Genomic DNA, 21,968 nt, shown 5'->3' with positions numbered 1-21,968 from the left:
AAAGCTCTAAGAGATTTGGCTGTTTCTGACTTGTGGGGTATCTCCTCAAGCCTTTTAATTTCCGCAGTGAGGATTTTAACCTTGTGTTCATGCATACTTTTCCTCCATATCATTTCACCAATGCAGTGTCCCCTCTGAACAGCCTTCATTGCATCCCAGAATATAGGGGTGTCTATGCCTGGCAAGTCATTCTTTTAAAGTAAGGGTCCAAAGATTTAGCTAAGCAATCTAAAGATGTGGGTCCGGGGAGTGGGGGGGAAGTGCACCAAAGTTTAAGTTAATGGAGACTGGTGCATGATCAGAGACTGTCAAAGACCCAATTTCTGCACTCACCACCTAATGAAGATCACCTTTGGGTATTAATATTGGGTTCATTTGTGCCATTGATTCAGGAGAAAAACATGAGAATTCCCTGCCTTCCATATGCAGTGCTTGCCAAGTGTCCAATCAGGTCCCAATCAATCAACATTTCTGCCAAGCGTGGGCTGGAGACTTGGTTCACCGATCGGTGCCTGCTTCAGTCCTTAGAGTTATCGCTGCAGCAATCGAAGTCTCCTCTCTTATTATGGTCCGCTCTTTTTAAAAATGGTCTAATTCTGTTAGTGTCTTCTGGATAAAGTCTTGTTGTGCTACGTTGGGTGCAAATAAACAGGCGGTGGTGATTGGATGACTGCCTGTGACACCACAAACAAAGAGGTATATGCCGGCCGGCTCTGCCAAATTTTCCTCAACACTCAGGGGGCAGCACCTGCTTATCAGGACAGCCACAACTCTGGAGTTGCTTGCCTAGCCAACGTCCTTTCAGTAAAGCAGCCCTCTGGTTCCTGCTTTGATGTATCTCCTGCAGGAGAACAATATCTGGATGTTCTCTCTGCAGGGCTGCCTCTCCTCTGGCTCTCCCCTACCGTTGAAGGAGAGAAGCTCTATTGTTTGACTTGGAAGAATCATAGTAATGTTGGTGGAAGTGGGATAGGAGAGAGTTAATTCCTAGGTAAGCAACTCCTGCTCTATTAAAGATGGCATTTTTCAAGAAACTCAGTTTTTTGCTGGACTTTTAGCAACATAAACTTAAACTGGGTAATCTCGGGACACACACTCTATCTCGATCTAGCCTACCTCGCAAGGTTGGGGAGAGGATAAAATAGTCAATCAGGGTGGGATAGAAATGTGACAAATACATAATGAAGAGAGACTTTTAAAATTCTAGGCACATTTTAATTGGCAATCACTCCAAATGCAGCAGTTTTCCCCCTCATGCTCCAATCGTAAGATGAAAAGGAAATGAAGAAAAACCAGGGTGAGAAGCTGTTTCTTTCATCAATGGACAAACACTGCGGTGGGGAAAAGTTGGAAGTTTATTAAGACATCCTTTCTCCCCCACAAAGGCTGATTCTCAAGATGAAGAGGATATTGGCTTCGAAGCAGGCTCCTGACCTTTCTCCTGGAAAGAAAAAAATGGGAACAGATAGCATCAGGCAAGGCATTGGGATGGAATTAAATCATTTGATTTATTAATTTATTTAAAAAATGTGTTTGTTTTTAAACAAATACGTTAACCATTAAACACTTATCCAGCAGTACAGTTAACGATGTTTGTTTTATCTGTTGTCTCTAGACATACACTAATACATTCATCAGTCAAGCATATTACTGGATGAAACCTCTCCACTGAGAATATTGAGTGGTTGGTATACAAGGTCTTGTATACAGGGTCATTAACATACGGTACTTAATGAAAGGGGTCAATGTTTCTTGGAAGGTGAGACCCTCAAACATTGCTGTATCCCAGATATTATTTTCCCATATGTATTTGGAACATGGGAACATCAGACATTTGGATAGAGTTAAATCATTTATTTAATGCATTTATTTCCCACCTTTTTCTCCAAGGAGCTCCAAGTGCCATACATGATTCTCCTCCCCCATTTAATTGCCACAACAACCCTAAGAGGTAGGCCAGGCTGGGAATGACCGGCTCAAGGTCACCCAATGAGCTTTGTGGCTGAGTGAGGATTCAAACCCTGATTTCCCAAGTCCAAGCCTGACACTCTAACCACTATGCCACATCAGCTCTCACGCAGTTTATAAAACCCTGCAGTTCATGTACAATGACAACAGAGACAAGTGATGCTGTTTTTAAACCAGTTCAACCTCTGTCTTTTCCATGGCTTCAGTGGGGCTTCAGTGATCAACCAGGGCCGGTAAGAGAAGTGGGGGAAGGCTATGTTTCATGCAATTCTTAACAAAATATATATTTCATGTTCAATGCACAACCAATTCTGAGTAGCAGCTTGTGGACATGTGCTGTGAACCGAGTACAGTATTTCCATGGACATTCGCTTCTGCCCTTTGGCAGTATGAAGGGGCATCTTCACCCAATTATGTGCAATCACATTTGAAGGTTTCCGTAAGTGAATCCCATGTGAATGCAACAAAGTTATTTGATACTCACTATATTGTGCTATAGTGAGTATCAAATAACTTTGTTGCATTCACATGGGATTGATACTCACTATATTGTGCTATGCTGTGGGTTAAACCACAGAGTCTAGGGCTTGCTGATCAGAAGGTCAGTGGTTCAAATCCCTGCAATGGGGTGAGCTCCTGTTGCTCGGTCCCAGCTCCTGCCCACCTAGCAGTTCGAAAGCACGTCAAAGTGCGAGTAGATAAATAGGTACAGCTCCGGCGGGAAGGTAAACGGTGTTTCTGTGTGCTGCTCTGGTTCGCCAGAAGCAGATTTGTCATGCTGGCCACATGACCCGGAAGCTGTCTGCGGACAAACGCCGGCTCCCTTGGACTATAGAGCAAGATGAGCGCCGCAACCCCAGAGTCGGACATGACTGGACCTGATGGTCAGGGGTACCTTTACCTTTATATTGTGCTATACATCGAAGTTTAATGTTCCAAGTGTACAGTTTGTTCAGCAATGATCATGGGTGTGCTTGCATTCTTGACATACTGTAAGTCATTAGGATCTCAATATTTTCACCAGGTCTGCATATTATATTTATTCTTAACATAAAACTGAGGCTGCACGTTTATTTTATATCCAATCTGAAGATTCTTAGCCAGTTGCCCAATCAGTTTATCACTAGGGTCAAACCTGCACTCTGTGGCCCTGGGGAGGACCCAGTGGAGGCGGGGAAGACAACCCCAAAAGGGGTTCCCTGCTTCCATGTATAGTTGTGTGGAAGGGGAAACAAACCCAACTTGTCCCTGAGGCAGGAATGCACTCTTTTCACTTTGCAAACCCCTTTCAGTTGAAGACTCACCTGCAAATTCATAAGCAGCATAGGTAGGGATCCCTCTGCACAAGGCTTCGATGTTCTTCCCATATGGGGCCAGGTTAGTGATCTTCTTGGGAGTAACCATGTAAGTGAGGTTCTTGGGTGCCGGTCCTTTGCTACGATCCTTCTAAACAGAGGGGAGCAACAACACAGAATTGAAAGACAGGACTGAGTGGGTCATATGCATTTTTGTGACCATTTGTTGGAGAATTCAGTCACCGAATTCAAATAAGCACAAATCTTGCAGGACAACTTTGGATGTACTCATATTATTTCAGGAAATGCAAATTTAGTAGGTAGCTGTTGAAGGCCTTATGCTTCAAGAACTGATCTAATCCTCTTTGAAATCCACCTCTTGGCTTTACCTGTTTTTCCCTGATGGCTTCTGGAAGAGCGGTCACATCTGGCATGACATCTCGATTCATTTTGGTAAGAAAGCAAGATTTCTTGGAGAGGACCCGGGTTGCCATGTAGCCCTGTCCAAGCAAAACAGGAATAGTCAGATGAGCATTACGCGGGGAGGGACAATTCTGTCAATTTTACTTTCTCTCAGTTTTCAGTCCTAAACTCGGCTCACCCCATTACCACCTCAAATTCGCAACCTTTAAAGAAATAAAAAGTCTTTCATGCAATATTCCCTAATATAGTGCAATTTTATATATTCTGTTCACTAATATACAAATTTACAAATTATATTCCCTCAATTTATTTTTGCAAACTACTTTCAGTGGGGTTTTCCCCCCCTGCAATTGACCACTATATAAATTTTATGAAATAAATACATGCATTTTGTGCAGTTTTTGGATGGAGAACTGCATCATGAAATCTGAAGCATTTCAAAAGAGAGTTATGTCTCAGTTGGCATATTGCCTTGAGAAGTACTGATGAGGCAAGTCTGCATAAAGTGGGACCTGAGCTGCATTTCACCCCCGCCCCAATAGGTATTGCGTACTCTATTGTTCTCATACCATTTCAGAAATCTTAAATGGTAAAGGTCAGGACTGGGCCCCTGACCGTTAAGTCGAGTCGTGGATGACTCTGGGGTTTCGGCACTCATCTCGCTTTACTGGCCGAGGGAACCGCCGTTTCTCCACAGACAGTTTTTCCGGGTCATGTGGCCCGCATGACTAAGCCGCTTCAGGCGAAATCACAGCAGTGCATGGAAACTCCATTTACCTTCCTCCTGGAATGGTACCTATTTATCTACTTGCACTTTTTGGTGTAATTCATTTTTTCCCCTGTGAACTAAACTGAATTTCTCCCTTATCCCAAGTAAAAACAAAGGCATCTGAATGTGTGGATGTTCCTTACAGTGCCATAATCCCAAACGTTGTTCCAGGAGTGCCAGCCATTATTGTTGTCCACGTTGACCACCCGCTTTTGGTTGTCAATGCTCACAGACTGATGTGAGTGGTCCCCCACATTTTCCTGCTTCTTTTCACTGATATCCTTGAGTGGAAAAAAAATGAAGAACAGCAAGACAGTCAGATTTTCAGTGTTCCAGATTTCACAATAAACACTTCTTTGTAAATGCAGAATAGAACAAAAAGTGGAGCATGACTGAAGCCAGCACTCAAGCACAGTTCAGCCTGAAGCATTTTTCCCCCAAGATGCGTTTGGAGATGATAGAATTCTAGAATTGTAGTGTTGGAAAGGACCAAAGGGTCATCTAATCCAACCCTCTGCGATGTAGGAATCTTTGGAAGAGCACCCGCTCCTATCCCTCAAAATCTGGCAAATTGGCCAGCCTACGCAAGGCTCAAGAATGGAATCAGGGGCAGCCTCAGAGGACGATTCTTCCAAGCAATGTCCCCTGAGCTGCTGTGCCCACACATTCACAATGCAAGAGGGTCTCATTCTGCAGAATTCTACACCAAGATATAAAGGCATATCTCAGAGCACATCCGATTTCGAACTTCTAAGAGCAGCAACAAGACAGAAACCAAAATAATGGAACGAGAGCAATGTGCTTAATCTGTTTTAGTACTTACATCGGCCAAGGTGGGGGCTAGGAGAACGCCCAGGAGAGCAACACTCAGAACCTAGAATGGATTTCAGAAGAAGCGTAGCATTAATTGGCTGTCATCTTCTAGTTATAATCAACTTGCTTTTTAAAAAAAATATTAAAACAGAATCTCAGTACAGTATTTAGAATAAGATAATATAGGAAACTCAGGGCGTGAATCCAGCTTCTCACTTCTCGCTCATTCCTTTGCTGCATAAAGCACCTTTACTCTTTGCCTCCTGTTTTGGACTTCTGGCAACTAGAGATGGATTCAAGCATGCACTGGCTATCAAATTATTCCGAGTAGAGGCAGAGAAATTTCCCAAGTGCCTTGATTTCCAATGTCCATTTAGGCAGCCAGCTTTGACATTAGGATTCCGGCTGCAGCATCCTACGTACGTTCAATTTTCCAGTCGCAACAGGAACAGTTGTGTTTGTTAGTAAAACTTCACGTTTTACGATTAAGACCTCAATCCATCACAGAGTTAAGAGCTCTTAAGCACAGCGGCTCAGGAGCATTCATGGGCAGGGCTGTTTCACAATGAGTGTGTTTCTTGCATATTCCTCAAGGAGCTGAAGCCCACCAGGTCTACATATGATGTAGCAGAATTATTTTATCTTATTTGTTGCATTTATATCCTGCCTTTTCCTCCAAGGAGGATAAGGTTCTCCCCTCATTATTTAATCCCAAAAACAGCCCTGTGAAGTCCCGCTGGGTGACCTTGGGGCCAGTCACTCTATCTCAGCCTAACCTACCTCACAGGGTTCTTGTGAGGATGAAATGGGGGGTGGAGAATCATTTATACCACCTCAAACTCCTTCGGAGAAAAGGCAGTACAGTATATAAATGTCATAAAATAAATAAATACATAAACGAAATCTAGAAATTGCTTCCCACAAAAAAAAAAAAAGATGTTTTAGGGATGAAGTGGGTTTTCCGTCGCACAGGCTTTCAGTAGAAAATGAAAAGTTGTGTATACTCACAATCAGCTTCATTTTGTCGCTGGAAGAGGTGTGGGATCAGCTAAAGGGGAACCCTTCCACTTTATATACTCTGGTTTTCAAATATTAGGTGTGGAGAGTCCGGAGGGGTAGGGCCCCCTTATCACAGTGGGGCTGGTCCTCCTCAGACCTGGGCCGTGTATGCGAAAGACAAGGAAACTGGGTGACGCCTTACAGATAAGCCACACGAGGCCGATAAAAGATATAATCAATACACTTTTTGATAACATTTGATTGCACAGAAGGAATGGGTGGGAGGCGTCATTTTAAAACTGCTGAATTAAGACCGAGTTTAATCCCACAAAACAAACACGGCTCACCTAGTAAACCTGCTGTGTGAAATGTCAAGTAACATTCCAACATCTGCATTTATCAGGATGGGCAGAAATCTGGATTTTTTTACATTTTTAAGTTCCATTCTGTGACTTTGGCTTTTAGTGTGGCATTCAGCTATGTTTTACTCAATGGAAATTAGTGAACATGACTAAGTTAGGACTGTTAATTTCAGTGGGCCTACTCTGAGTCGGGGCGCGGGTGGCACTGTGGTCTAAATGACAGAGCCTAGGGCTTGCCAATCAGAAGGTCGGCGGTTCGAATCCCCGCAACAGGGTGAGCTCCTGTTGTTCTGTCCCAGCTCCTGTCCACCTAGCAGTTCGAAAACACACACTGCAAGTAGATAAATAGGCACCACTCCAGCGGGAAGGTAAACAGCGTTTCCGTGCACTGCTCTGGTTCGCTGGAAGCGGCTTAGTCATGCTGGCCTCATGACCCGGAAAAAAACTGTCTGTGGGCTCCTTTGGCCTATAGAGCAAGAAGCGCGTGCAACCCCAGAGTCATCTGCGACTGGACCTAACGGTCAGGGGTACCTTTACCTTTACCTTTACTCTGAGTAAACCTAGTTGGCTGCCACCCCTAGAGATTATCTAATTTTCAAGGAAACATGAATTTAACACGAGGAAACATTCTGAGGTCTGTTGCTCCAGTTCTTTGTCTTCCCTACTCACATCTTTAAATTGATATATAATTGATCCATGCATACACAAAAACTGTTTGCAAAGGGCAACTGCCTCTTCTGTTAACACCTGTTAGCAAGGAAAAGGTGGCCCTTTCAAAAGAACATGCTGATAGCTGTATGGAATCACTGAAAGAATAAATTTGGTGGAGTGCTTGCCACTTTCTGTAAAAAAAAAGATACAGACCATCTTTCCATGGATATAAAGCAGGCATCCCCAAACTTCGGCCCTCCAGATGTTTTGGACTACAATCCCCATCATCCCTGACCACTGGTCCTTTTAGCTAGGGATCATGGGAGTTGTAGGCCAAAACATCTGGAGGGCCGCAGTTTGGGGGGATGCCTGATATAAAGCTAAGTTCTTACATTGAGGATCTTTGCTGAAAACCGGCACAGTTCTTCACATTTGGCACAAATGTTTGCAAAAGTGACATTTATTCATCCCAGCTCTCCCCAACTTGGTACATTCCAAATGTCCTGGATTACAAATCCCATCATCAGTTCCCAACCAGCAGAGCTGGACTCCCTCCATCCTGAGCAGCACAGCACCAAGCTGGGGGCAGGGGTGCTGAAGGGAGGTTGTGAGGGCACCCTGGCCACGGAAGACAAAAACCAACAAGGAGATGGAGCTGGCGCAGCCATTAGGCAGGCTGAGTCCACTACCTCAGGCCCCCAGGAGGCACACCCATGGGTGCCCCACCTGCCTAGCTGCCTCTGACAGTGGCGGAGAAGCGTCACCGCCATTGGTACCAATTTTGGGCGAGATCACAACCATTTATGCTCATGAGATTAAACCTTTATGCTCATGAGATTAAATGCCTTCCCTTCTGCAGTGACCAAAGGCAGATTCTCACATACTCCATATCAAGCCTGTTTGTGCACCTGCAGCCAAGGAGTACCTGATTCAATGGACCATATTCTCTTAGATTTTGCTCTCTACACAGCAGACCTCGCCATCTGATGCTGAGCAAAATGTTGGACCCATAGCTGCCAAGTCTCCCGTTTTCCCTGGGAAAACCCCTTTTTTACTTACCTTTTCCCGGTGGTCCCCCGTATCACTTCGTCTCCCGTTTTTCTCCGTTATTTTCTCCTGCCGGCAGCCATTTTTTCTTTCCGATTTGCCCTTCTATGGGCACCAAAAATGGCCGCCGCCAGCTTAAAAAGCCGCATGTACGCATGTCCGGAAGTGCATAGACGTCACTTCCGGTGTTGGCGGCGGCCATTTTGGTGTCCATAGATGGGCGGAGTGTCACCGGAAGTTGCGTCAGAGCACTTCCTGACATGCACACAAGCGATTTTCGAAGCTGGCGGCAGCCATTTTGGGTGCCCATAGAAGGGCAAAGCGACACCGGAAGTTACATCGACGCAACTTCCGGTGTCAAATGGCTGCCAGTCCCGGATTCTGCAGTCCAGAACTTGGAAGGTAAGGTTGGACCTCCGGCCTACAAATCTGAGAAGAAGTCAAATGAGGTTTCTCCTGGCAGATCAGGACAAAGATATCATGGCCTTAGTAGCTTCCTTTTTAGCCACAATTTTACTAGAAAGGGTTCCTAATGAACCATCCTTTTGGAGAACAGACAGGGTGAAGCAGAATATCTAAGTGCACACACACGATCACAGCGTGACCTTACTACCCTCAACAGCTTCACCCTTGTCCTTTTAATTATCCCAGTAACTTGAAATGTTTTATATTGTGATGCCAATAAAGGTACTTGATTCGATTTGAATGAAATCTTGCAGAGTGAGCAAGATCTTGTGCGATTTTGGGGTAAAATCTCACCCTAAATTGATATGATCTTGCCTGAAATTGGTGCCAATGGCAGCACTGCTTCTCTGCCAATGATGGATGTGGCAGGGCACGCAGTGGCAGCAGGAGCAGGTAGTGGCGGCAGCAGTGGCAGCAGTGGTCCAGCAAGGCAGCACTTCCTGTTTCATCTGAAGCAGCGAAAAAGGACTCACCGCCCCTGCGAGGTGATCACAACATGTGTAAAGTTTAGAAGAAGAAAAAGGCAAGCAAGAGGAGAAAGTGGGGAGAGAAAGTTTTTCCCTCCCATTCTTTTGACGCTAGAACCCATCAACCTCCAACGAAGCCGAATATTGGAAGATCCAGGACAGTTAAAAGGAAGTCCTAGATTTCCCCAGTGAAAACTCCAGGTAGGACTGAGAGAGAAGGCTGTCTGAAATCCTGGAGAGCTGCTGCTGGCCAGTGTAGACAATTCAAAGCTAAGATGGACCCAATAGTCTGACTCGGTAGAAGGCAGCTTCCTCTGTTCCTATGTAATGCACTCTAGAGGTGCAGGGATAAGCACTAATTAAAACATAAAAGAGCCATCCTGGATCAGGCCAATGGCTATTTGATCCAACATCCTGTTCTCACAATGGCCAGTCTGAAGTTCCAATGGGAAACCAGCAAGCAAGTTATGGAGTCTGTGACAAACTAGCTGGTCTGAGCAAAATTCAGAACAGAGGGTTTTTCATGCATATTGGGTTCTGCTGCGGAAACAAAGCTCAAAACAGTGGTGCCTCACAAGATGAATTTAATTTGTTCCACGAGTCAATTCGTTTTGCAAAAAATTCGTCTTGTGAATCGTGGTTTCCCAAAGGAATGCATTGAAATTTCTTTTTTTGCCCATAAGAACGCATGAATTAAATTTCAATGCATTCCTATGGGAAACCGCGATTTGCAAGATGAATTTTTCGCAAAATGAATTCGTCTTGTGAGTCACCATCAGACGCATTCGTCTTGCGAAAAATTCGTTTTGCAGGGTATTCGTCTTGCAAGGTACCACTGTAATGTGGAACTCCAAAATCCTGGTAAAATTTAGATGAGGGGAATTTCAGAAGTATCCCCTCCTTCACAGAACCTCAGACACACACGCCTCTGTTTAAGAATCTGATATTGTAGAGCAGATGGGCAGACTAGAGGCAGGCAGGCGCAGACATTCTAGAAAGGGTTAACTGATATTTGCAAAATGACCAAATTGGAATTTTTTCGCAGCTGACTAATGTACTCTGGGCTATAGGGCATGGTTATCGGCTCAGCCCAAAATGCAGATAAAGCCGTTTACCATGGCGGGTCCAATAGATATGGAGCCCCGAAGTGTGCGGGGCCTATTTCTGTGTAATGTTCCCCACACCTACAGGCAAGATATAAAAGCTTGAAGTCTCGGGAATCTTATTCCATTTGCTTCTCAGCTTCTTCCCCTTATCTGAGAGAAAAATGAGCGGACTCGTGAGTATAGCTGGCAGAATCCTTTTTAGCAAAAATTAATATATTTTAGGTGAGGTTGTGAATTGTCTTTGTAAGGATGAAATTTCATAGCAGGTGGGGGTTTACCACAAGCTAGCATCTTTTGGAAGGATACAGGGACCTTTATTTCATCCAAAACTTTACATTTCGTGAATGTAGCATGTTGAATGAACTTGCTTTGGTTTTGAATGAACTCATTTCTGTAACCACAGGACAATTTTCTGACATCAGAGTAGGATGATATTGTTGCACACCACACCTGGGTTTGGATTCCTTGGAATGAAGGTCAGCAGAGACTGTGGTGGCTTTAGCGTATTTGGTTTTATTTTAACATCTATACAGCTTGAGCATAGGATGGAGGGGCTCACAGCATCAGCACCCCAACAGAATTTGCCTCTCCATGAGTCACAGCTTTGGGTCCAGCACAGAGCAAGCAGGTCTCTGTTTCTCCATCCTCCAGTCTGCTTCCAGCTCAGTTCTCTCTCACACTCTCTGGCTACTATTCTCCTACCTAGCAGCTAGGTGGGCAGGTGAAGGAAAGGCCCACCCTTTAGCCTAGGGGCCCACCATCACTTGTTGTAATTCTTGCAACCTGGCTCGTTCTTTTGGGATGCTGATGAGGACACTTAAGTGGCCAGCTGAGGTCACTGTCTTCCTCAAAAACTTCCTTGTTTAGCTCAGCAACAGAATCCCCTATTGGACTCTAACCCTCACTGTGTACAGGACCCCCATGTTTGGAAGGGACTCGGGGCACTGACCCCCTCAACCCCACAATACAATCAAAACGTCATGGATGTTTAAACTGAAAATCTGGCATGTCTCTTGCAGGATACAGGAGATCCGGGGGGGGGGGCAGCACAAAGATCCATCCAGGGAAGGATAAGAGAGGATCCCGAGATGGGGGGGGGAATGCTCTTCCACAGGCAACCTTCAATTTGGTGTGTTATTCCAAGGCCTGTGGAGGTTCATAGTGTGGCAAATTGGAGCAGGGCATTCTGCGTGGTGGCCCCCTGACTGGGGAATGGACTCCCACCCACTGAGGGGCAACAGGCACCTTCCTTTGCTGAGCTGCCACTGGCTGTTCAGAACAATCACTCAGGCTTACTCCAGCCTCTGATGCCAGTTGAATGATTCCTAGCTACTGAAATCATGATATGTTGCCTTTCCTAGACTGCTTTGATTGGACGTTGCATCCCTGCTTTGCATTGAATTGCTTGATTGTACACTGCCTGGGTAAGGGACCCAGGTGGCGCTGTGGGCTAAACCACTGAGCCTAGGGCTTGCTGATCAGAAGGTCGGCGGTTCGAATCCCTGTGACGGGGTGAGCTCCCGTTGCTTGGTCCCAGCTCCTGCCAACCTATCAGTTCGAAAGCACGTCAAAATGCAAGTAGATAAATAGGAACCGCTACAGCAGGAAGGTAAACGGCGTTTCCATGTGCTGCTCTGGTTTGCCAGAAGCAGCTTTGTCATGCTGGCCACATGACCTGGAAGCTATACGCCGGCTCCCTCGGCCAATAATGCGAGATGAGCATGCAACCCCAGAGTCGGTCACGACTGGACCTAATGGTCAGGGGTCCCTTTTCCTTACACTGCCTGGGTATTATTTTAATGAGAGGCAGCTCAAAAATATTTTAAAGAAAGAAGCCAAGAAGTGAGGCGTGTCTTGGGTAGATTCTCTGAAGGTCCTGCAGGGGGGCATTCAGTGGCACCCATTGGATTGGTGGGAACAAAATGCAACCTCTTTGTGGGAGTTGGGAAGAATAGAGCCTCTGGTTCTCCTCTGCATTCCTTGGGGAAGGGAAGTGCAGTTCCTCTTCTAATACCAGCAGGGGGCGCTGATAATATTGCTCTCCCAGGGCATTGGCGGTGCCTGAATTCAACAGGGAAGCTGCCCATGTATGGGATTGCTGTGCATTCACTTGTGGTGCTGGGGGCTTCTAGAAGGTAGCAGAAGGTTCAAAGGCACCCACCCACATTGAGTTCACTGCCATTAGCCCAAAATCAAACCAGTGCTTCCCAAAGTGGGTGGTAGTGCCCAGAGGTGGGGTGGGGGTTACCTAGGGGGGTGCAAAGAGGCAAGGGGCTGGCAGAGGAGTCCTGGAGGTGTTAGTGACTCTCAGACTTTGAAAAGTTGGTTATCGCTGGATCTAGTTCATCCATTTTGTGGAATTAACTACATAATTTTAATTGACTTTTGAAAAAAATGTGCCATTAATTGTGACTGCTTTGAATGCTATTGTGTTATCACCTTCCTCAGTGGTTTGTGCAAACTGCTGTTCCGAATGATGCTTTTTATATAGGGTAGGGGGCCTTGGGAATGAGGTTATGGAACCAAGGGGCGGTGACCCATCAAAGTTTGGGAACCACTGCTTTAAATGGAGCTGCTTTCAATTGTGTTCTATTTTATCTTGATGGAAAATATCTCCCCCCCCCACTTTTCTTCCCCCAGGCTGTATTAATCGCTGTTTTGGGGTTCTTCTGCAGCCCAGCTTTTGCCACTTTCCAGGTAAACAGAATAATCTCTTTTTCACCATGGCAACACTTCAAATGACGTAACCATTGTAGTGCTATTTACTATACTGAGGTTGTCGTTTTATTTATCCCGCTGCATGTATGCCCGACACAATACCAGCATGCGGAAGTGAGCGGAACCCCTAAAATGCTGTGAAAAGTGGGGCTGGCAGAAATGAAGCAAAATGTAAACTTTATACAGATGAGACAGAAGTACAGTACTGGTGGATTTGCAGATCTGAGAATTGCACCTTGTTTTGGACAGGGTTGTATCCTGCCCCTCTGAAAACACAGGCAGCTCACAGTTTGGGGGCTCTCAGTTGGTTAGCAGAGAATGGCAGTTAGAACATATTGCTCTGGTATTGTTCATTTTGCATGGATAACCTGTTCGCTTCAGAGCCCAGTTGAAGATGCTGCTTATTTATACCCCTAAACTGGAAAATCAGCTCCCTTGAGGTTCAGCATCGGAGCTCCTGTCACATGAAGTGCCCGCCTGCACAGTAATGGTAGTGCCAACACTGTGGCATGCCTCTGCGGGGAGGACCCTCTGACCCCCAATACTGGGTGTTCTTAGAAGCCAAATTAAAACCTGACTCTTTCAAGGATCTGTGGGTTCCTTCCTGATGCTGCAAAAGATATCGTTGCCCCCACTTTGCTGATTATTTGTGTTTTTCATTTTAGCTCCAGTTTTTCATGCATTTGATGGGGTTTTTCCTCCTCTGCTGCTGTGTACTTTGGCATACTGCCTAATAATGGGGTTCTTTTAAGTGATTATCTCATTAGTCACTTTGATTTTTTTAAAGAAAGTTTAAGTGAATTACACTTTTTAATATTATATATAGCACCCTTACTTATGCCATACGTCACAACAAGAAATATGTAAATAATAATAACAACAACAATTTGGGGGGCTATATTTTGAGGGACCCAGGTGGCGCTGTGGTTAAACCACTGAGCCTAGGGCTTGCTGATCAGAAGGTCGGCGGTTCGAATCCCTGTGACGGGGTGAGCTCCTGTTGCTTGGCCCCAGCTCCTGCCAACCTAGCAGTTCGAAAGCACGTCAAAATGCAAGTAGATAAATAGGAACCGCTACAGCGGGAAGGTAAACGGCGTTTCCATGTGCTGCTCTGGTTTGCCAGAAGCGGCTTTGTCATGCTGGTCACATGACCTGGAAGCTATACACCGGCTCCCTCGGCCAATAATGCGAGATGAGCGCGCAACCCCAGAGTCGGTCACGACTGGACCTAATGGTCAGGGGGTCCCTTTACCTTTACCTTTTATTTACTCTTAGGTCTACAGAATCCCAAACTACAATGGTGATTATATCCAGCAAACCGTGTCCATAGATAATGAGAATCAAGTAGCCAACATCCACGTCTATGGAGGACTCTGCTCTTCAGATACCATTTTTGACTACAAGCATGTAAGTCTACCTGTTTCTGTCTCACAACAATCCTCTGGGGTCCTCTGCAAAACAGACTCAGGTGACAAGGGTGGATCTAAAGGCAGGTGGAGCCACTATCCACCTTGTTGCAGCTAAGCAGCTCTGGGACTGGTCAGTGCCTGGTTGGGAGACGGCCTTGGAAGCACAGGAATTCTGCCTTGGGTTCATTTATGGAAGAAAGGTGGGCTTAACAACACAGGAAAGAAAGAAATGGCACCAGGAATAACCAACATGTTAGGCATAAACATTTTTTTTATTCAGCTGCATTCCATCCATTCATCCAAGTATCATCTATTTAAAATAAACTTATTTTGGGGTGATCACAGACATTGTAAAGGGGGGTTGCAATGGCGAGCACCCGTCAGTCACATTCTGAGGAATTTGTTTCCAGAACAGTCAAATTCATCCATGCTTTTGAATGAATGGCTTTCTTTGCTCTGTAAAATAAGTTAGCTTGACATTCAACATACAGATTGGTTTTCTGGCAAGAATGAAGAACTCGTTGAGTCTATCCAGTTTTGACACAATCGGAGGAATTAGGTTAGTGGCTCAAAATCCACTTTTGCAAGTGACAGAGTTAGGCCCCTTTGTTCACCAATGCAGGCATTTTTCTGAATCTGTTCACACACAGTTTGTAACAGAGAAGATGGTCATTTGTTTTCTTTTTAAAAATCGTGTCCATACAAAATGTGGCATCGGACAAATGCATCATTGGTCGACTGTCATTACCTCTGAAATTATTAATGCATTTCGGCAAGTCTTTCTTGCCACTAAAAGTAAAAATGCTACAAAATGAGGTTGAATAATAAGCTGCAGGACACACAAATGTACTCAAACACCTTTAATAAAATTGGCCAGTGGCCTCAGAAAAAGTCTTTCTTGTTTACCATGTGCCTTTAGTTCAGACTGAAAGCCAATGTTGATTCCTACCTTGGGGGTGGGAGCGAAAGGGAGCCCGGAAGGCCCAGTACCTTAATCTCAGTTCTTATTCTCCTTTTGTGAATGACAGGGATACATTGCCACCCGGCTCTTTTCTCGACGGGCCTGCTTCGTCATGAAGATGGAAAAAGGCTACATTCCAGAGCTGGAGGAAGTTGGGCGGTTGGCTTATGAGAAGCAGGTAACTGCAGAGTTCATTACAGACATCTCGGTGTATATCTCATACACTGTACAGGCCTATTCAGTTTAGGCACTTCGTTGTTGGTTTTAATATTTTTAAATTGGTTTTTCCATGTATACATCCTCTAACAATATTTCTCTAACAATTTTCCATACCCCCCCCTCCCCCCGGACTTCCCTCATATTCCCATTTTGTTTTATTTCCATATTACTCACCCTGCGTGTTGTTTCCCAAAAATTTCCCAAGACATATAATCTTACTATTTTACATATACAGTTGTGTTTGTTTGTTCAACCCCTGCCAGTGAGTCCAATTCTTTATGCTGCCTCTTCATATATGTTGTAAATGGTTCCCATTCTCTTTTAAAGTCTTCATTATCCTTTTCATGTATTTTATCTGTTAATTTTGCCAGTTCTGCATATTCCATAAGTTTCCCTTGCTCTTGTTCTTTTGTTGGTATTTCTTCTGTCTTCCAAGCTTGTGCTAATATAATTCTTGCTGCTTTTGTTGCATAAAGTGGTGCCTTGCTAGAGTCGAAATTAATTCGTTCCACGGGTCTTTTCTTATAACGAAAAATTCGTCTAGCGAATCCCATAGGAATGCATTGAATTTTTTTTGAATATTTTTTTTTTTGCCCACAGGAACGCAATAATTGAATTTCAATGCATTCCTATGGGAAAACCGCGATTCGCTAGACAAATTTTTCATAAAACAAATTCGTCTAGCGAGGCAAACTCCGCTCAAAAAATCCTTTCGTTAAGCGGAAATTTCGTTAAGCAGGGCATTCGTTAAGCGAGGCACCACTGTACATAAATTATTTCCAATTTTCTTTTTTAAAATCTTGATCTAAAATTCCTAGGAGGAATGCTTCTGGTTTCTTATCAAGTCTTTTTTTTTTTTTAAAAAAATTCCAATTCATTATATATAATTTCCTAATAATTTCTAACCCTTTTGCATTCCCAAAAGGCGGGATTTTGGCATCCTTCCTGTTGGGGGAGGGACGATGAGTCAGACTCAGCAACTAAGGTTAATGAGAGCAGGCATAATGCCATGCTCTGGATGTGTTTTTCTTTTAAATAAACTTATATAAAACTGATGGAGAATTGTTGCTGCTTATCAGGCTGCTTGCTTGCCAGAGATCGTTATAGCAGGAATCACAGCTAACGGATCCCTGACAACATCTGTTTAAAAATATCCAGTGAAGGAGTGTCTACCACCTTCCGAGGGAGTCCACTCCACTGCTGAATAGCTCTTACTAGTGGAAAATTGTTCCTAATATTTAGTCAGAATCACCATCTTTGTCATTTGAATTCTTTCGCTCAGGTCCTCCCCTCCAGAGCAGCAGAAAACAAGCTTGCTCCATCTTCCATGTGACAGCCCTTCAGATATTTAAAGGTGGCTCCCCTATCCCTCCTCAGTCTACAATTCCCAGGGTTCCTTGGGGGAGGGGAAGTAACATGCCTTATGGTGTCCCCACTCATCTTAAGTCAAGTGCCCAGCCCTCCCCAACCTGGTGTCCTTCAACTGTTTGGGACTACAACCTCCATGAGCTCCAGCCAGCACAATTGTGCTCCCAGCAGCCCCAGAATTATACAGCTGTTTTGACTGGCGCTGATGGGAGTTTAAGTCCAAAACCTGTGGAGGGCATCGGGTTAGGTAAAGCTGCCTTACGACACAATAAATGTAGGAGTCTTTTGTTGAGGTTTCTTCACTGTGTGAGTATGTGCATCTGGTCACATAGCAATTAAGAGCTGGCAACATGCCCAGAAGAGTGATTCAGCAATCTCCAGGGCTGGATAATTTGCCTAGTGATAGAGCCTTAGCAACAGCTTGGTGATTGGTTCAGTAACCCTATTAGACTAAGGGTGAATTTGTGGGGTTTTGTGGAGAGTTGGTGGTGTGTTTCTGATGTGGTTATTGTGTTGTAGAGAGATAGAGAGAAGTACTGATCTATGTACTGTTTGTTGTTTTGTTCTTGTAAATAAAGCTGTAAATAGTTACACAGTACTAGTTGCAGTGAGTTCCTTGTCCTGCAACTTGCCTTCATCTTGCAACCAAGAAGTTTCCGCTGTGCCTGCGCTACTCTGCTGAGTTCAACTGGTATAGTTGGCATTTACGCCAGGTTCAGCCTTGCCGGTCTTTAACATCTTTAACAACGCTTGGTGCAGCAGCAGCAGCAAATGAACGCAGCTGTCCCTCTGAAAACAAGTTACTTCATAAACACGTTCCCTTTTTAGATGATGAACCAGATGATGTCCCCCAGAAACGTGTGGGCGAAGTATGAACCCAGTGACTCTTTCTTTGGAGAAATCAAGGAGTGGCTTCTTTTCGGCAGCTCCATCGAGAAGCTCTGCAAGAACGTGCCCGTTTACAGAATTGAAAAAGTTGAGAGTGAGTATTCACAGTCCAGCCAAACACCTGCTTCAGTTTGGAAATGGAACTCCCAGAGTGGTTAAATGTTGGAAGTGCAATGGAAATGCAGATCAAAAAGTCTAAAAGAGCTCCGTCAACTGGAGTGGCAGGTTTTCTGGATTGATTACTGAAGAGGTGTGGAAATGTTCAGGGTGGCAGGAGAGGATATATTGTTTATGAATATCCTTCCTAACTGGTGTTAGCAAGTTTCTTTATTTAGCAGAGTTTACATTTCCCCTTCTCACGCACAGCAGATAGCTGGTTGCAGGCTTGTGTAAGCCTCTGACTATTGTACAATTCAGTCTGTCTCAGATTGAATGGTATATTCCTGGTAAATTCTCTTTAATCCCTCTTTAAAAAATAAAGACACAACAATCTTATTCAAAGTCAATAAAAGAAGTTTACTTACATCAGTTCACAGTTGGATTCCTGAAGGCAGACTTAGTTACAAATATGTACAGGTGGATCTACCCCATATGGGGGAATAATCCCAGTGCTTCTGCTAGCTGAGAAGCTAGCAGAGCATTCCTAGCTAAAAGCTGGTCCAACGAAGAAGGAAGTGAAAAAGAGAGAGAGTGCTGCGTGACTCGTCTTTTTGTTACCTGGACAGGTAAGGTCACGCCCACCTTCTATCACATGCAAAGGAAGGATGCTCCAGCCAGGAGGAACAGGAAGTTTCAACTGGCTGGACCAAACATTCCCCCGCATATCTTCTCTAGCATTACAAGGAATGTTGTACTTACATCCCACAAGATCTCACTAACTGCCTAATAAAGATAAAGGGCCCCCTGACCATCAGGTCCAGTCGTGTCCGACTCTGGGGTTGCGGCACTCATCTCACTCTATAGGCCGAGGGAGCCGGCGTTTGTCCGCAGACAGCTTCCGGGTCATGTGGCCAGCATGACAAAGCTGCTTCTGGCGAACCAGAGCAGCGCACAGAAATGCCGTTTACATTCCCACCAGAGTGGTCCCTATTTATCTACTTGCACTTGGATGTGCTTTCGAACTGCTAGGTGAGCAGGAGCTGGGACCGAACAACAGGAGCTCACCCCGTTGCAGGGATTCGAACCGCCGACCTTCTGATCAGCAAGCCCTAGACTCTGTGGTTTAACCCACAGCGCCACCTGGGTCCCATAACTGCCTAATAGTGCAATCTTATTCAAGTCTACGAAGCCCCACTGAGTTAGGGACTTGCTCCCCACCCAGTAAGTGGGTATAGGATCACAGTTTTCAGGTCTCAAATTTGTGTGTGTGTGTGTGTAATTTGTATTTCTTGTCTCCTCCCACCTAGGTGGATTCCATGCCGGCGGATGTGCCAAGGCTGGCATCCTCGGCATTCTGGGCATCAGCATCTGCGCAGACCTCAACGTCTAGACCTCCTGAGCTGCCTCCCAGTATTCCATGCTCTTCCAAGCTTTCTGCCTCCCTGTGAATTATCTCACTTTCCCCAGCTTCTTGGGCTTCCTTCTGCTTCCCTTGAAAGCTGCAGCCCAACCCAAGACCTGTTAATAAAGAAAAGCAACTTCCTAACCCTCCCCACTTTTGGCGTCTTATTTTCAAAGTCATTATAAAAAGATCCTTCCTTTTGGATGCACTGGGGGGAGATTTTTACAGGGTTTTTTTTTTTTTACCCTGCATGGGAGAAAAAGGCATGAGGGATATTTGGAGCTGTATTCATAGAATCATAGCATCAGAAGGGAGCCCAGTTCTAGTCCAACCCCAGTGCAGGAATCGCAGCTAAAGAATCCTTGACGGATGTCCACCCAACCTCTGCTTAAAAAACAACTCGTTCCATTACATTAGCTTCATTAATTTTAATGGGTCCACTCTGAGTAGTTAGTCATGTCTGTTAACTTCAATGGGTCTACTCCGAGTAGGACTAACATTAAATACCAACCCATGGTGTACTTGTGAAAGTGGTTCGTTACTAAATTACAAGCCAAATATCGGGGATCAGGCAGATAGTCTTTAAAGCAACATCAGTTCCCCCTAAAACCACATGGCTTCTTTTTGGAAGGTCTCCCCAGCAGCTACAAAATAAGGTCCTTTCGCTGTTTAGCTCCTGAGTGGCATATGCAGTGACAAAAGCCATCAACGATCATTGAAGAAAATGTATTTGAGCCCCCTGTGCTCATGGAAGAAGCATCTTTAATTATTTGCTGAACAAAAGACGTGTGACAGTTGTCTCTTCTCCTCAACACACTATAGCAATGGCTCCCAAACTTTTTTGGGTCACCACCCCTTGGTTCCACAAGCTCACCCCGATTGTCCCCTGCCCTATAAAAAACATTATTCAGAAAAGTGAGTCTGTGCAACACACTATGGAAGATAACTGTGCAATAGAATTCAAAGCAGTAACAAGTAATTGCACCTCTTTTCAAAATCCAGTTGAAACTATTTAATTAAGGGCTCATCCACACTTCTGCTTCTCCCATGCTTAGAAAGCAAGGGTCCAAGCATGCCCCCCCCCCCGGTTTGCCCCTCACTTCCCCCAGGAAAACCCAATTGATGTTTGCTCCGATTCAGCACTAAAGAGTGGGCTTTCTTTCCTGGTGGGGGTGGCAAGACAAGCAGAAGGGTGGGCGAGTTCTACTTCAAGAAAACTGATGAACTTGATTCAGTGATATCAGAAGTCTGATCGTCATTTTCACTTCCAGCATCCCCCTGCCACCCTCTGCCTCTTAGAGCACCCCCCCCCAACGGGAATCGCACCCCCAGGTGGTACTGAAGGATGTGCAGTGCCAGATTTACGTATAAGCTAAACAAGCTATAGCTTAGGGCTCCACACTCTTGAGGGCCCCCCAAAAATGTAAAGGAAAAGAAAATATGAGATAAAAAACATATTTTGTTGTGTGCAAATGGCTTTAGATACCTATTAGGTCCATAAATTACCATATAGCAGGCATGTCCAACAGGTAGATCGTGATCTACCAGTAGATCACTGGACGTCTGTGGTAGATCACTGGTAGATCAGTGGCTCCCCCCAAAGAAGCTAAAAAACTTTGGCTTCCCTAAAAAAAGCTCAACATCTTTGCCCTGCACCCCTAAAATGACCTGAACCAACCAAAACGGGGCTTTCCTTCATTAAAAAAGGCTCGTCGCTTTTCTCTTCCCTAAAGAAGTTCAACAACTTTTACATGAGCCCCCCAAAACAGGGCTTTCCTTCCTAAAAAAGCTCAACAGCTTTGACCTGAACCCACAAAAAGGGGGTAGATCCATAGCTGCCAAGTTTTCCCTTTTCTCGCGAGGAAGCCTATTCAGCATAATGGAAAATCCCTTAAAAAAGGGGATAACTTGGCAGCTATGGGTAGATCACTGCCACTTTTTATCTCTGTGAGTAGATCGCAGTCTCTTGGAAGTTGGCCACCCCTGCCATATAGCATATATTCAACACAAAAAACAGCGACAATTTGTTGTTGACAAAGGACAGCAGGACATATAAAGGGCCCCATTACCTTCAGTAGCTTAGGGCCTCATCAAAGCTAAATCCAGCCCTGGGGATGTGTGCATGGGGCCAAGGAGGCAGTGGCCCCAAAGGGTTTGGGAACCACTGCCCTAGATAGAACCCATCTTCAGAGTCTGTCTCAGCTAAGAAAGATGGGAAGAAATGATAAAGAAGTAAGCTTGTCTCTGATCATTTACAGCCAGGGTGTGTGTGCCAACATTTCTGGGCCTGAGGGGTGCCTTCCTAGTGGTAGATGCAACCGCTCCACTCTCTTGCATGCAGCTCAGCTGGTGGGGGATGTTATTTCTGCCTTCTCTCTCATCAAATAACCAATCTGATGACTGGGGTGGTGGCCTTTTTGATCCCCATCCTAGTGCTGAGCTAGGCAGAAGACCAGGTGCTGCTTTGAGCGTATTCATTTATTTAATACCCCTCCACTTGGTGGGGTCATCAATATTTTGCTCTGGTGGGGGCCCACAA

General features: G+C 45.0%; 2 protein-coding genes across 2 annotated transcripts; one reads left to right on the top strand and one right to left on the bottom strand.

The window, feature by feature from the left end:
* Positions 1 to 1,193: 1,193 nt before the first annotated feature.
* On the bottom strand, positions 1,194 to 6,394 carry GKN1 (gastrokine 1). Its single transcript, XM_035119661.2, has 6 exons — positions 6,277 to 6,394; positions 5,279 to 5,329; positions 4,599 to 4,736; positions 3,653 to 3,763; positions 3,273 to 3,414; positions 1,194 to 1,441 (listed from the first exon to the last, which is right to left on the bottom strand). The coding sequence occupies exons 1-6, from the start codon at positions 6,286 to 6,288 to the stop codon at positions 1,359 to 1,361; spliced, it is 537 nt and encodes a 178-aa protein (XP_034975552.1). The 5' UTR covers positions 6,289 to 6,394; the 3' UTR covers positions 1,194 to 1,358.
* Positions 6,395 to 10,389: 3,995 nt separating this feature from the next.
* On the top strand, positions 10,390 to 19,582 carry GKN2 (gastrokine 2). The gene is made up of 6 exons (XM_035119634.2): positions 10,390 to 10,538; positions 13,006 to 13,062; positions 14,359 to 14,490; positions 15,521 to 15,631; positions 17,869 to 18,022; positions 19,335 to 19,582. Exons 1-6 carry the CDS (start codon positions 10,527 to 10,529, stop codon positions 19,415 to 19,417), a joined length of 549 nt encoding a protein of 182 aa, XP_034975525.1. The 5' UTR covers positions 10,390 to 10,526; the 3' UTR covers positions 19,418 to 19,582.
* The last annotated feature ends 2,386 nt before the right edge of the window (positions 19,583 to 21,968 follow it).

Source organism: Zootoca vivipara, chromosome 6 (genome assembly GCF_963506605.1).
Source record: "Zootoca vivipara chromosome 6, rZooViv1.1, whole genome shotgun sequence".
NCBI classification, from domain to species: Eukaryota; Metazoa; Chordata; class Lepidosauria; order Squamata; family Lacertidae; genus Zootoca; species Zootoca vivipara.
This window is presented reverse-complemented; position numbering and strand designations above follow the sequence as displayed.

Coding starts and splice junctions, on each gene's coding strand:
- GKN2 (XM_035119634.2), top strand. Junction 13,063..14,358: donor CAGCTTTTGCCACTTTCCAG/GTAAACAGAATA, acceptor ATTTACTCTTAG/GTCTACAGAATCCCAAACTA. Junction 15,632..17,868: donor GGTTGGCTTATGAGAAGCAG/GTAACTGCAGAG, acceptor TTCCCTTTTTAG/ATGATGAACCAGATGATGTC.
- GKN1 (XM_035119661.2), bottom strand. Junction 4,737..5,278: donor TAGCCCCCACCTTGGCCGAT/GTAAGTACTAAA, acceptor TTTCCACTCAAG/GATATCAGTGAAAAGAAGCA. Junction 3,415..3,652: donor AAGCCATCAGGGAAAAACAG/GTAAAGCCAAGA, acceptor CCCTCTGTTTAG/AAGGATCGTAGCAAAGGACC.